The 16,116-nt window shown below is 36.3% G+C and overlaps 1 protein-coding gene across 1 annotated transcript in view; it reads right to left on the bottom strand.

The window, feature by feature from the left end:
* Positions 1-16,116, bottom strand: part of grm4 (glutamate receptor, metabotropic 4) — a 288,386-nt gene that overhangs the window by 18,611 nt on the left and 253,659 nt on the right. The window contains exon 10 of the mRNA XM_079841186.1: positions 7,728-7,977. Within this exon, the coding sequence (XP_079697312.1) occupies positions 7,728-7,977 (250 nt within the window). The remainder of the gene's footprint in view (positions 1-7,727; positions 7,978-16,116) is intronic.

The following is a 16,116-nucleotide window of genomic DNA, read 5'->3' as shown; positions in this document are numbered from 1 at the left end:
AACATGATCTGTTTATTCTGATGGATTTTTTCACTATATTATAGTCCCAGTCATTTTACTTGAATATATGTCTAAATAGGGAAGAAAAGACTATCTCAACTTCCATTTCAAACCGACTTTAAGACGATGATGCTAATGCTTGATAATAAAAAAAGAAGACTAAAAGGGTATGAACTGCTGTACAGTCTAACTACGTTCACATAAGCAGTGAAGCGCATCTCTACGCTGTGATTTAAGTTTTGTGCATATAAAACACATGCAAAGCAGATGGCACATGCAAAAAATGTGTCTACTGAGGATTGTGTATTCCAGATATAGCACCAGAAAATAGCGCCTCTTCTCTGTTTTCGCAGGTTTCTCTTAATGAATATGTCATTTGGGGCGTGCAAAATAAAGGGTAGCGTCAATACAAATGATTTAGACAGCATGTGATTCACCACTCCTAAAAACTATTTTAGGAAAGGGTAACTGTGCAATTAATACCACATTACATCTAGCACAAAGTCGTTTCTGAATGTAACATATGTTGTCATACTGTACTTCAAACTTTTTTTTAAAAGATTTATTTTTGGCTTTTTTTTTTGCCTTAGCAGAGAACTAACAGGAAGCGAAGTGGGAGAGAGAGAGTGAGACATAATCAGTAAAGGTACCTGAGCTGGGACTCGAACTCAGGTTGCCCGAAGCACAACCTCACTACATGTCAGGCTATCGGCTCCAACGTCATATTCAAACTTTAAGCAAACTCCACGTTTTTTCCAAAATAGGCTCATTTTCCCACTCCCCTAGTTAAACAGTTGAGTTTAACCGTTTTCGAATTCACTCAGCCGATCTCCGGGTCTGGCGGTAGCACTTTTAGCATAGCGTAGCATAGATCATTGAATCTGATTTCGTAATAATCAAGGAACTTTGCTGCCATACCATAGGTGCTGCAGGTGCAATGATATAACGCAGCGTCTGAAAATAGTCCCCAGCACGCTCCCTGTGCAAGCTGGTTGTCACGTTGGTTATGTTGACAGAAGTTAGCCTATTTTCAGGCGCTGCGTAATATCATTGCGCCGCTGCACCCATGGTACGGCAGCAAAGTTCCAAGATTATTACGCAGGAATGAGAGTATAGTTCCTATCGGCCTAGAAAATCACAACTTTTCATTTTCCGTCGGTCTTAGTACACGATGTAACTACAGAAGAGTCAAATAGGAAAACTTTGGTCATTTTTGAGCGAGATGCTAACGGTCTAATCAGATCTATGCTAAGCTATGCTAAAAGTGCTACCACCAGACCCAGAGATCGGCTGAATGGATTCGAAAACGGCAAAACTCAACTGTTTAACTCTAGGGGAGTTGGAAAATTACCCTTTTTTTAAAAAAACATGGAGAGTTCCTTTTAAACTCATATACTACTCTCGCAAGACAGTGCCTCTTCAGGTACTGCAACTAAATAACTAAAAGTGAGTTTTAATCAGGATCTTACTAGGGCTGCAACAAACTTTTAAATAATCTGTTAATCTAACAATTATTAGAAAGATTAATTGACTGATTGTCGATTATTTCACCGATAGGTATGCTTTGATCAATTATTCAGCTTCATAAGCATGCGATTCGGTTCTGATATATTTAGATAAATATCGAGTACGGTATTTTAAAATCTCTCAACTAATGCTGCAAACTAAACATGGAATTCAGTCAAATGGTACATTACTATAATATTAACAATTAACACTATTAACAACTGATTTGTATACAATTGCATATAATGCAGTTTTTATAATAATAACAATATTATAATAACTTTTTAATACAAGTAAAAATATGAATATGTAATGTAGCGCATATTTATTGAAAAATGCTCCTCTCTAGAGTTCATTTTAACGATATGGACATTGAACGGCTTTTCTGAGGTAAATATAACGTTATGTCCATATTGTTTACAAGCTGTTTTATTGATGTCTCTCTGAAACACTGATTGAGCAATTGCATACATTTTAGTAAGTTGTTCTGTTTCTTTCAACATTCATGTTTATTTGGTGCTATATGTAGTAAAGATTGTAGTAAATATGTAGTCAAGTGCCACTTGAACTGAGGCGCTACAGCAATCTGTCACGTCACATTAAAGAGCATCAAAACCTCTGAATTTCATAGTAAAATTGACCATTTAAAAGCTGAGACTTTGTTTCATATCAAAAGTAACCTGCTCTGTATTGTCTGTTGGCGTGCTCCAAGTGTCCTCTTTGCTCTGTGATGCATTTTTCACTGTGTGAGAAAATAGACGTGTGGCGTGAGACAGAGTCAGTTGCATGAGTCTGAATGTGTGAGAGTTGGCAGCCTTGCATATGACAGCATATTTTTTAATTATTTAGTTATGTTAAACTTTCCCACACTCTACTGATTCAGCTTCATTTGCACTCCAAAGTGCCATGTCTTCTTCTGATGGATTGCATCCGAGAGCGCTGCATTACAGTATTGCTCTACAGCGCTCCACTGGTCAAACCACGTTATAGCAGGCCATTAAAATATGAGTTCAAAAGTCTATTCAACAACAAAAAATATTGACACTTTTTTTTGGTGTGATGATGTCGACTAATTGTTTCAGCCTTAGACCGTAGTTAATCAGGGCCTTACTGAAAAATATAATTATACGAACTGGGACTCGTTCTCTTTTGAAGATGGAGGCTACAGGTTTGCTTCTGCTTCAGAATGCAAGTTCTTTCTGCTGAGGCAGCAGGCGTTTATTTACTGCTGTATTACAAAGTTGTTTATGAGCTGCTGTGTTTTATTGATATTCAAATTAGCAGGAGATTGGTTTCAGTAAGGACTGTTGAACCAATTCAACTGATTTGCCTCTTGATGATTTAAAAAACACACTTCCTATCCTATATCTGATGTTAAACGTTGAGATTCTAACATAAAAGCATTTTGCAAAAAGAGGCAGAAGATTAGGGGTTGCCTTGTTAAGATCATCATACTGATTCTATTAAATGTCTTCAATGCATTTCATATATACATATATATGTATAAGATATATAAATATAAGACATTTAATGGAATCAGTGTGATGATCTTAACAAGGCAACCCCTAATCTTCTGCCTCTTTTTGCAAAATGCTTTTATGTTAGAATCTCACCGTTTAACATCAGATATAGGCTAGGAAGTGTGTTTTTTAAATCATCAAGAGGCAAATCAGTTGAATTGGTTGAATTTGCCCAGCACTAATAAATATATATATATATATATATATATATATATATATATATATATATATATATATATATATATATATATATATATATATATATATATATATATATATATCAGAGGTGGACAAAGTACACAACTCCATTACTCGAGTGAAAGTAAAAGTACTACTGGTCAAATATTACTCCGTTACAAGTGAAAGTTGTTAGAAACTATTTTTACTTAAGTAAAAGTACAGAAGTACTCGCTTTTAAAAGTACTTAAGTATCAGAAGTAAATTTCCTTTTTTTTGTCAATGCATTATTTATTATTGTTGCATTGTTGTATAAATTCACGGTGGTTTAAGCCCTTCAGTGATGCTCCATCCGACATGCTAGCATACGACCACCTTGAACTAATTTAAATACTTAAAAGTTACAAAGCTCTTTACAAAGCTGCTGTCACTTTAAGGCAGAATGCACAAATCCTACACACTGATACACATCCGATATTCCCCCAACTGTTTACGTTCACTTAAGACATAATCAACTTTGTTTACGTGAATACTTTCCAAAATGAAAATTTTGACATTTTGTGTGTATTGGTCTGTTTAAGTGCGGAAAAAACACAAAAGAAAGCTCTATTCAGTTCTCGTGCTCTGGCATCTCAGAGGCACAAAAAACAGACTAAACTGAGCTCCTTCATCAGGCTTTTTCAGATTCATCCATATGTCTGCGCTTCTTTTTCTCCCAGACATTTACATTTTGCAACAACAAAAAAAAAAAAACTGTTAAAGAAGAAAAAAAAAATCCTCCACTGACTTGCAAAGCTGCTACAGAAACGACTTTTCACTTCGAGGACCTTGATAGAAATGTAGTGGAGTAAAAAGTACGATATTTGTCTTTCAAATGTAGTGAAGTTAAAGTAAAAGTTTCCCTAAAAAATAATACTTCAGTAAAGTACAGATACTCAAAAAGTCTACTTAAGTGCAGTACTTAAGTAAATGTACTTCGTTACTGTCCACCTCTGATATATATATATATATATATATATATATATATATATATATATATATTAGTGCTGTCAAACGATTAAAATATTTAATCGCGATTAATCGCATTAATGCCATAGTTAACTCACAATTAATCGCACATTTTTATTTATTCTAAATGCCCCATTTCTTTTTGTCCCATTATTTTTTCTTATTTTAATGCTCTTATCAACATAGAAAAGTGGATCGGCTTGCTTTGTTCAAATGTTTGTTTTATTGAAAACAACATTGGCATACTGTAGTGTTCGATTTCACACCAACATTCACACTTGGAGCAAATAATCGCTCACACAATGTAGCACTGTCCATCAATAAAAGGGTGAAAAAAATACTTTGTTGCACAAACAGCCCCTTCAACAGCCCTTTCTAAGGGATCAAAACAGGGTGATACAAAATAAAATTACAAAGTGCACATGCAAGGTAAACTAGGACTCCGCCTATAGTGCAGTTAAACCAGGGGTCGCCAACTAGTGAACTCCGGACCGCGAGATGCGTCCATCCGGACCGCGAAGCCTTTTGACGTAATGAAACAGTTAACGTTGCAATGCTCACTGTTACTACGTTCACTTCAGACCCAGACGCACGGTCAAGCATGCAGTGAAGAAGAGACTGATGGTGCGCTCACACCGGACGCGAATGACGCGACATGCACGCCGCTTAATTCGCGCCGCAGAATGTCTATTTGCGTCTTTGCATTGACTTAAATCACTCGCGCAAAACGCTTCATTCGCGTCCGGTGTGTAGGCTACGCACCATCAGAGCAGAAAGCAGCGCTCAAGACAAGCACTTTTAGTTGAAGACCCCTGAGTTAAACCATGGCTTAATACGTTTCTCATTTCGGCGTCTCACGCTTGCCATCCACGTCTACTGTTTTAATGGCCGAAACAAGTGTGGGCAGCCGCAGCGTGCCTGATGTTTTGTTTCCGGTCTAGCTACACCCGGAGTGGTGTTGTAGTTTTTCTAACGTTACTAGTTGTTGCAACAGCATGTGAAAAAACTACAAAGTTTGTTAGACCAAAAAGAACGTTAATCTCGCGATAAAAAAATTCACGCCGTTAAAATAGGTTTGCGTTAACGGCGTTAATAACGCGTTTAACTGACAGCACTAATATATATATATATATATATATATATATATATATATATATATATATATATATATATATATATATTTATTAGTGCTGGGCAAATTAACGCGTTAATGCGGGCGATTAATTTTTTAATTTTAACGCATTAAAAATATTTAACGCAATTAACGCAGCGTTCATTTTTATATACATTTTTGCCTAGCGTTACATAATATGATCACGCTCTTATTCATGTAAATGCTTTTAAACCATCTAAACGCGACAAGACAGAAAAGAACGCGCTTTACGTCAGTGTCCTGTCTGTGTGGCTGCGTCTCAATCAGATCCCTAGTTGTTCCAGTCTCGTGCACACATCGAGTTCTCTTTCGCTCTTGAATAAACAATAACAACAACACCGAGATTGTTGCCAAAATGCCAATTTTGTCGAGTATTCTCAGTCTTAAATTAGTTAAATAACGTCTTAAATGGACTTGTGAGAAAATGAGATGCGCGTGACAGCGCGTCAGATCCGCACCATGTTCGGCAGCGGCCAATCTTAAAGTAACAGCAGCACTGATGATGCCTGTCATTAATGTTCAACAAAGAACAAAGGTAAAAGAGAAAAGATGATTAATCTATATCTAATTTATTATTTATGCAGTTAAGAAAGGTGTTTGATAACTGTTACATTTCTGTATATGTCTAACAGGGAAGGCCAGAGGTAAATATAACATTTATTATAATGGGTTTATTTAAAGACTGTTTTAAGTTCACTTAAATTAAAAGTTGTTTTTTAAGCCTAATAAATGTTGAAATTGGTAGCTTTCATTTATAGTGTAATGTAATGTCATTAATGTTTCATAGAGACATTAGTATCAGTGATACTGGCCTTCATTCATAAAAACATGCCATTACAACAAATATGTAAAATATGCTGTCTTTAAATTGTTTCTACATTAATTCGGAGAGTAACTGAAATTTATCACAATATCAAAATATTAAAAACTCCAAAAATATTAAAAACTTGCGATTAATTGCGAATAATTACAGAAAACAATGCGATTAATTAGTAAAAAATTTTAATCGATTCCCAGCACTAATATATATATATATATATATATATATATATATATATATATATATATATATAATATATACATATATACACACACTGTATATCAGTGGCGATATACATACCTTTTTACCCGGGTATGCTGGGTGGCGTGTTATGTCAAAAATGCACCTGCACGTTGGATGGCTTTATAATAAGCGTGTTCGCTCTAGACAAAGTGATAGCTTCTCAGTTGCTTACTCTCATGACACATAGCAACACAGCTAAAGGTTTCCTAATATATTTGACCATCTATTGATAGTAGCCTACATTTACTTGCTGATGCCTTCACAAGCACCCATAAAAAGTTTTCGTTAAAAATAAATGTCCCAATGGAGAAAATAAAATACTATGAAAATAGTTTCAGTTATGACTTTTTCCACTTGATTTAGTCTAGTTAATTCTGTATTAAATACAATGTGATTTTCAGTGATCGAGATCAAGCAGTAACAGCTCATTTTTCCTCTTGGGCGAGCGATTCCTTGGACAGCTTGCCCTGCTCATTAAATCCATCATATGCCAGCGAACCAATGAAAATGCAGGACAGTGATGACAATACATTACAACACACCGTAGGCGCCAAAGCTGCTGTGGATCCACTTACCCAGAACGCTCAGTGAGTGGCACATTTGAAGAAAATTACTGTCGTTTGGAAAATAAATAAATGATGGAGAATTACATACGTATTACCAACATTTTATAATGTAAGCTTTATGGTACGCCTCAAACAAGGGAATTTATAGTCATTTATAGTGTTAATGCTAATCAGCGAGTCCACGAATAGCTTGGGTATGCAGAGCATTCACAGCTTATATGGACCACACGCCCCTGATTATATATATATAGTTTTATATGCGAAAGTTTTATATGGGTGACAAATGTGTCAATTTTGGGTGAATTTATCCTTTAAAAGCAATCTAAAGCATTGGTATTAAGACTCATCACTGGACTGCTGAAGCATACTTTAGTTACTGACTTCAAATTTGTATCCATTTAACTCTTTCCCCGCCAGCGTTTAAAAAAAAGTTGCCAGCCAGCGCCAGCATTTTTGATAATTTTCAGAATTTTTTTTATGAAAAGCTGAGAATATCACGTTTTTTCAAAAGACTACATCCACATCGGATACAGAACGATGATCAACACACAGATGGAGTAGATGGGGTCCATCAACACCCCCAAAGCGTTTTCTCACAAATAATGGAAAATTCCGTGTTTGGCGGGGAAAGAGTTAAGTGAGAGAGAATTATGGTGAATTCAATTAAAGATTACAGGTTTATGGCAGAATAAAGTGTCAATAACAATAAAGTGTTTATCCTCAAACCCACTCACCCTGAGTTTCCAGGTTTTCACACAGCTCCGACTTGGCTTCTCCGTTGGGCCGCAGGCTGGCCTTGGGGTTGAACTTGTTAGACATGGTGGCGGCAGTGACCACGGCTTTCAGGCTACGAGTGCTGCGCTTGGCCACATTCTGCTCCGGGTGGAAGAGCACCACATAGACTTTCGGCATGTACAGCATCCCCAGAGACACGGACGCACTCAGACTCACTGAGATGGTCAGTGTGGTCGTTTGTATGTACATCTGCAAAACAAAATCACAGCACACGGAAATTATAGATCACTGAAAACAAAGCCATTACTACTAGACATACTGGGTCGTAATTGGTCAATCACAGCTTTCAGTGGCCAAATATTTTTTGTATAATGAAACTGTATATTTGTCTGTTGCCCCTGGCAACCAATACCCAGCAGTGTGCTAGTATTATACCACACCACAGTCTTCTCACATAATAAAATAATTTTCACTGAAATCAATAAAGACCATTTATTTACATATTTGGTGGGTAAGAAATAATGTAAGGGACAATGCAGGCCATTATAACAAAAAACCCTTCAGGATGATACAATAGCCCTCTGCTTCTGTATTTTGCAATAATGAAGACTTGTTCAGATGACCTGGGACCTTCTTTTCACGAGGGCTTGTTGACATAATATACTCCTGATCTAACTGACACAGTCAATATGTTAAGCCTCAACAGAGAGCCATAACCTTGTGACTCAACATGCCCAAAGCATCAGCGTCACCACATTTGAATATGCATAATTCTCTACTATATAATATGCAAATAACTAGAATGTCAGAGCATTCATGATATAGTAGGCAGATGATTTTGAAGTGTGCAACCAACTGACACTTTGCTATGAGTGAGGCCATGAGCAATGAGAGGCATACAGGTAGTGGTGTTATGATGCTGAGAAGTGCTATTGGTACCAAAAAAATATGTTCCTTGAGTTTAATTGTGCTGTACTGAAGTCAATCCTTGTGTAACTTCATTTGTCATTTAATAAACATATTTATTAGGGATACACCGATATGATTTTTTAGGGCCGATACCGATATTAACAAACAATTATTGGTCGATACCGATATTTGTCACTTTGCCCTCTTATTTGAAATGTTGTGTTTTTAAAGTAAAAAAACCCCAAAACATTACATTAACTTATACCCTACTAGCTAGTTTATTGCTGCATTATCAAATAATTTCTAATGAACATACACTGGATCCTTTTAACATTCAGCAGGCCAACACACACACATATATCATACATACACACATATATATATATATATATATATATAATGCTAATTATTATTAAGGTTTAATGTTAAATAACACTGCATATTCTTCACTGTATTTAAATTAAATGCATATATTATTATTACATTGAGATGTAGCTCTTCTGTACAACATTAATCCTGTCACAATTACTTTGCTACTTCGAGTTCCTGTGTGTGTGTGTTTTGATATGACGATAGATTTTGTCGAATAAAACGGTAAAATGCTCATGATGTGACTGGAGATGCATTTGTGTCTCATTTTGAGGTGGCAGAGGCTGAAAAACACAGCGAGTTTCAGTGTGTGTGTGTGTGTGTGTGTGTGAGAGAAAGAGGAAACGTTAGGCTAAATGAAGCCGGGCGTCTCCATTCATTCACAGACAGAGAAACATGCAGGATTCATATTTAAACAGTCTTTTTGCGGCTTAATATTCACAGACACTAGTATATATCGCGACTGATTTAAGTGACTGACCAACTTTTTATTTACTCATCAAAACATTCTGTGCCATTCCGCATTATGCAGTAAATTCCGTTTTTATGACTGGATTCTGTCTGCGTTGTCCGCATCGCGGAAATGAATCCTTATGAAAGTTTAGTCAAGAGTAGTGAGCGATTTATATTTTTGTTTGTTGGTCTTTTGTTGTTTGATAAACATTAAAACACAGACAGCAGCACAGCAGGAATATTACATATAATATTGGATTATGCAGCAGACATTATACAGCTCAGTGCCTTCACGCAGTTCAATAATTAACCATCGGTTTGTTATATCGGCCTTTCTCATGATATAGCCGATATGCCGATGGTTGTAAATTGATCAAAAATCGGCCGATAAATATCGGCGACCGATACATCGGTGCATCCCTAATTTTTATCATATAATGCTTAATGTTTCTCAACCTCTATTACCGCTTAAAACTGTTGTGTCCTGGATGGTAAGCTCAGAAACTCGAATTAACATGCAAGTGATCGCTCTCATCGCTGGTCGCTTTGTCACACCGTGCCCTGGTTGGTACATGGTGTAAGGCATTATTACCTAAATAATAATAGAGTATTCATGATCATTTTTAACCAACCACTTGGAGCAACTCTGTTTATGACATGTTTTCAGTAACACACAAACAGACACACACACACAAGCACTAATGGCTCCAGCCACTTCATGGCACTGCTGCGAACCCCCTGCTGTTGCTTTAGAACGCTGCTGTGTGTTTTGGCTCTGGCGGACGTGACCTCGGCTCTGGCTCCACTGTGTGCTGTGATTAAGTGTGACTCACTGCTGTGATCTCCATCCAGAGGGACTGACTGGAAAGCAGTCTCAGCACAAATCGACAGGAAGGGTTAGGACCACATCAGCTGTACTGGGGCTCTTCTAGAAGAAGAGACAGATGGCTAAAACCAGCACTGGCCACTAGGCAAGTCTAAAGAAGTGTGTTGTGGAAATATAGTGCAGTGTCTTTACAAACATGCACTTATTAGTTAGTCACGAAACCAAAGTTTCAGTAGTTTAAACAATGTTGTTTCTACAGTTAGTTCATTTGGTTGGACTTTATTTTACAGTACGTGCACTTACAGTGTACTTACCTAAGACAGAACTGGGTAATAGGGTAACTACATGGGTTAAGGTTAGGTTTAGGGGTAGGTTCAAGGTTAGTACCTAGTTATTGCAATTGTATGTACATCGGGAACAGGACTGTAAAATAAAGTGCTACCATTAATTTTCATTACACTGAAAACAAAAGAAGTGATTAAAATAATATCTGTAAAATATTTAGTTTGTATTAAACATATACATATACATATACATATATATATATACATATACATATACATATATATATATATATATATATATATATATATATATATATATATATATATATATATATATATATATATATATATATATATATATATATATATATATATATATATATATATATATATATATATTAAAAAAATCCAGCCACTTTTAGTTACTAGATATATAAATCTGAAGAGGAAGCAATTTCAATACCCCAGCAATATTATGCTAATAAACATCCATTAATTTAATAAAAAACCCATAATATTAATATTTAAATACGTTGAAAATTGTAATATATTATAAATAGTAATATTTAAGTGGTTAATATTAACAAATGAAATAAAATCAATGCCATGCAATTAATTAATTCAATTAATGCCATGATAATTGAAATAAAGCTGAAATAAAATAATACTAGATGGAAAACTTAAAACTTTAATTGAAAATTAGAAATGCTACCCATGGCAACTAACTGAAATAAGATTATTTAAAGTACTAAAATGACTAAAAAGGAAATAAAAGCTAAATAGAAATATTTTTAAAAAGCACATAAAACGATGACTAAAATGAAAATTAAATCAACATATTAATAATAAATACTACAATTGTATATAAATAACAAATGCATGGCAATGCTCTACTATTGTCGTGGAGAGTTTAAACACCACTCAAATGTTCTTCAGTGAAATGCAGTTCATAGGTTAGTTGAAAGAGGGCTGGAAATGATGAGATCAAGATATGTCGCTTGCCACAGCTCAATATGTCAGAGGTCTAACTAAAAGGCCATGGCTCAGATAAAAGCTATTGTTAAATATGGTCCCTGGTTATTTAAAGGCAGCAGAGCTGCACTTTCAAATTTAACATTAAAATCTATGGCAGGGCTCCAACAAATCGTCTGAAAGGACATGACTGGTCCATACATAGTGATTAAACAGGCCTGAAATTATTAGCTTTAGTCTATACGTCGAAAACTCTCACTAATCTTGCTGAATCTGAAGTTGCAATTACAGTCACAAATGAGGATTTAATGGCGCACACGACAAACGATACATAGCGGTATCTCATCAATGCCTCCGCCTTGGGCTCTGTATGTGCAGTCAGCACACCTGCAATCTAATGAGGCTTGTGAGAAACACTGAGATGAGAACTAGACAGTGAATCAGTGTTAGTCCTCTGAGACGGTCTCTGTTGTTACAACACATACAAAGTGTTCCACTTTTTTGCCCTCGAATTGAAACCACAAGTAAAAAAAAAAAAGCAGCCGTTATTGCACTCCTACATATAAATGGATGCCTTGATAAAACGTAAACCGGCACATCATCAACTTTAATATTACAACTGATTCTGCCATTTCTTCACCTGCTGCTGCCAAATTATCTCTTGGGATAAAGAACGAAAAAATGAACTGCCATCATTTAAAAGAAAGTAGGTCTTATGTCAACTTCAAAGGCTTTTAAAGAAAGAAGTAGGTTAATAGCAGTGCTGTGAAAACCATCATTCAAACGGATGTGAATGTTTGTCATTCAAATGAACTATGCATCATGCACATTTAAAATCATTTAATATGCTGCACACCCACAAACATCATTCTGTTAGATCACATGCTGCTCCGAAAAACCCATTAGGTTTAATTTTTCCTGTACAGGGATAGGAAAAATCAGTCCTGGTGTGCCGCTGTCCTGCAGAGTTTAGCTCCAGCCCAGATTTTTTTTTTAAACTCACCTGCCTCTACCTTAGCAAAGCCACTTGAAGACAAGCCTGCAACCTTAGCCGAAAAAAGCGTAACGCCTGCTAACGCTGCGGGTATGCAGGAAAAGAGATGCCAATGGAGGAGAGGCTTCATTACACTGAATAAATCGCTTTCGTGAAGAAACATCTTATCATTTAATGAATCGACAGCCCATCGGCTAATCTTCAACATGTTTGCTCTTAACATTCGTTTTGGATTTATCCAAAGTTTACACACACAAAAAAAGATGTTTTATAAGAGAAGCCAAGGACAATTGCGCGACTGGTATGATTCAGTTCACGGCACTTCTCCTTCATTTCTATAGTATTCACAAACAGTGATTGAATTTCTTGAAAGTGCGACAGTCAATGACGTCAAGGCTGTAATGTGATTGGTTATCAAGGCATGTGTAATCCAAGTTAGCCATTATACTTTTTCCAACGGTAGAGCTATGGACCCTCGTATTTCCCAATAATAAGACCATGGCTGTGTGCGAAAAACGCCCTCTATACCCTTAAAGGGATAGTTCACCCAAAAATGAAAATTCTGTCATCATTTACTCACCCTCAAGTTGTTCCAAAACTGTGCGAGTTCTTTTGTTCTGCTGAACACAAAAGAAGATATTTTGAAGAATGTTTGTAACCAAGCAGATAAAGCAACCATTGGCTAGTATAGTATTTTTTTCCCTACTATGGTAGTCAATGGTTGCTCTATCTGCTTGGTTACAAACATTCTTCAAAATATCTTCTTTTGTGTTCAGCAGAACAAAGGAACTCGCACAGTTTTGGAACAACTTGAGGGTGAGTAAATGATGACAGAATTTTCATTTTTGGGTGAACTATCCCTTTAAATAGAGGGTATGCACGTGACATCACCACCGTCCGGCGTGACTGCAGTTACGCCCACTGAGCGGCAAAAAGACAAATCGGCAGCATTGCTTTCAGCGTGAATGCTGCGAAAAACACATAAAACATAGCTAAAATGAGAAAGAGCTTTGAGATTGACTGTACATATAGAGTTGACAAGAAGTCTGAGGTATATTTTAACAGAATGCCGAAAGATACAGAAAAGAGAAGTAAATGGATTGCTGCAATATAGAAACAACTGGACTCCAGGTAGCGAAATGTGGATTTGCAGTGATCATTTTGTCTTAATATGTTGAATTTTGGGGTAAAATCATACCCAATATATATTATGTATTGTTATATATATATATATATTGGCAACTCATCAGTTAAATATTTACCATCTTATATCCTGCATAATTGACCTATCGGCAAGCCCCTCCCCTCGAACGCAGATGAGCCAATGGCAGTTGAGTATCACGGCGACCGGAACTCGGATATCTTTAGGTTTCAGCACAATAGAGAAACATTGGAAAATCCGAAGCTCTCATTGGTTTAATAGTGTTTATGCTACAAAAATGGTAAAACGATGTGCCTGGGGGTACTGTAATACTTATTCCAGGTATCCTGAAAGGTTGTTATACTCTCATTAAGTTACGATTAAAGTTAGTGAGTCCCTGCTAATATACAAACCGAAATAACTAACTGTTCTCACGTCATGTAACGTTAAGAGTGTTGGTCAAAAACACATAAACGAAGGTCTACATGTCACAGATTTTATTGTGATTCATCGTCTATTTTGTTTTTGTATATATTTTGTATATTTCTGTTAGTTTAGATATGTTTAAGGTCTGCATTATCTGTCTTACTAAGGAGGGACTCCTAGTTTGATGGGTATTATAGTCTACAGGTAGTGAAAGGGAGAGCTAACGTTAGCAGTTTATCTGAGTTGTTTTGCAGATACAAATTTTACAGTATATTAGCACCCCCGAAAAGGCATACAATCTCTGAGCGTCATAATGAATTAATTCTATATGTCACTATGCTAATCCGCTTTCATCTATCACATGTTAATGCGCGGAGACAACTTACTATAAGTAAGCCATTCGTAGAATGATTTCCCAAGGGGTGTAAACACTGCGGCTCGGTGATGCTTTCAAAATATTGCTCTGCTTGATTGAACGGCCCAGCCTATGATCTTCTGGCTCAACCAATGGCTTGAGTTTGGGAGCGGTATCTGTTCAGCTGAGCAATGCTTGATTGGGTGCATGATAAATGTACATGTTTATTATTTGAGCATTGGCCAAAAGCCCAACATAAATGTTTTATTCCTTTTTATTATTCGCACTGAAATGCTATTATGAATGCATCTTCCTTTATTTTAATTCATAGCAGATAGTACCAGGCTTACAGTGTGAAACTTGCATTAAATTCTATCGGTTATATTTCAGGAAAAAAGCTCTCTTGGATCTGTCTTCACAAGGTGCTCATTTAGGTGACAGCAAACAAATGACAGACTGAAGGAGTTCAATAACGGGAACGTCAAAGAAACTGACATTTAACAGGGGTCAGTGCCCCCCTCTACCACACCTGTCACATCATTGCCTCACACCTGTATGTAAATAAGAGATGTTGACCTCGCTCAGAAAGAGACAGTGATTACTCTGTCAGCAACACAAAGGAGGAAAGTCCCTGCATGTGAACCCTAATGACATGATGGCACTGTAATGATAGCTTCAAGTCTGGGAGGTAGGAGATGCATACAAATAGCAGGTCCATGTAAGGTGAGACACTAGACATAAGATATCATCAAGCTTCTTCAAAACCAACATGAGAGCAGATGTGATAACATCAAGCATTAGAAAGAAGGATTTGTATCTTTTGCTTACAACATTAACTTGTCCAGGGATATCTGCAAAATCTGGCACACGCAAGTTTTGAATTTGAAGAATTAAGGTTTATCGTCCCTGTCAAATAAAATGCACAAACGTCATGCCCATATTATCTCATGATAATCTGTGCCAGCAAAATGCTATTTGTGGGGATGAGGGTTTGAAATAGGCTATAGCTATCATGAAGATATTCTAGATGCATTGATGAAAAGTAAACTAAATGATTGGACTTAATTTTCGGTAAATGGACAATCAAAACTACAAATACATTGACTTTCATTGGGGGGGGGGGGGTCAAAACTTTTATACAATAACTCTTTTGTGCTTCATCAAACTAGCAAAGCCTAGCAACTAGCTTAGGACATGTTACCAATGTGCCAATTCATGCTAACAACATGCTAAAACATGCTAGCAAAGGCTGGGCGATATGGCCCCAAAAAATTATCACAATATAATTTTCCATATCAGTCGATATCGATAATTATCATGATAAATGTCAAATCTTTATTTCTTTAAAGTTTAAAGGCATATTTTTGCTCCTGAGTGAAAGATGTAGCCTTGAAAACAGACAGTTAACTGTGGTTTTAAACTATCCTTTATTGTCAAAACATGACAAACACTTCCCAAACAGGTTAAAGGGTTAGTTCACCCAAAAATGAAAATTATGTGATTAATTACTTACCCTCATGTCATTCGACACCCGTAAGACCTCCGTTCATCTTCAGAACACAAATTAAGATATTTTAGTTGAAATCCGATCGCTCAGAAAGGCCTCCATTGGCACAATGCACTGTACACTCTCAAGACCCATAAAAGGTACTAAAGACG

The sequence above is a fragment of the Gobio gobio genome (assembly GCF_949357685.1).
Source record: "Gobio gobio genome assembly, chromosome: 17".
NCBI classification, from domain to species: Eukaryota; Metazoa; Chordata; class Actinopteri; order Cypriniformes; family Gobionidae; genus Gobio; species Gobio gobio.
This window is presented reverse-complemented; position numbering and strand designations above follow the sequence as displayed.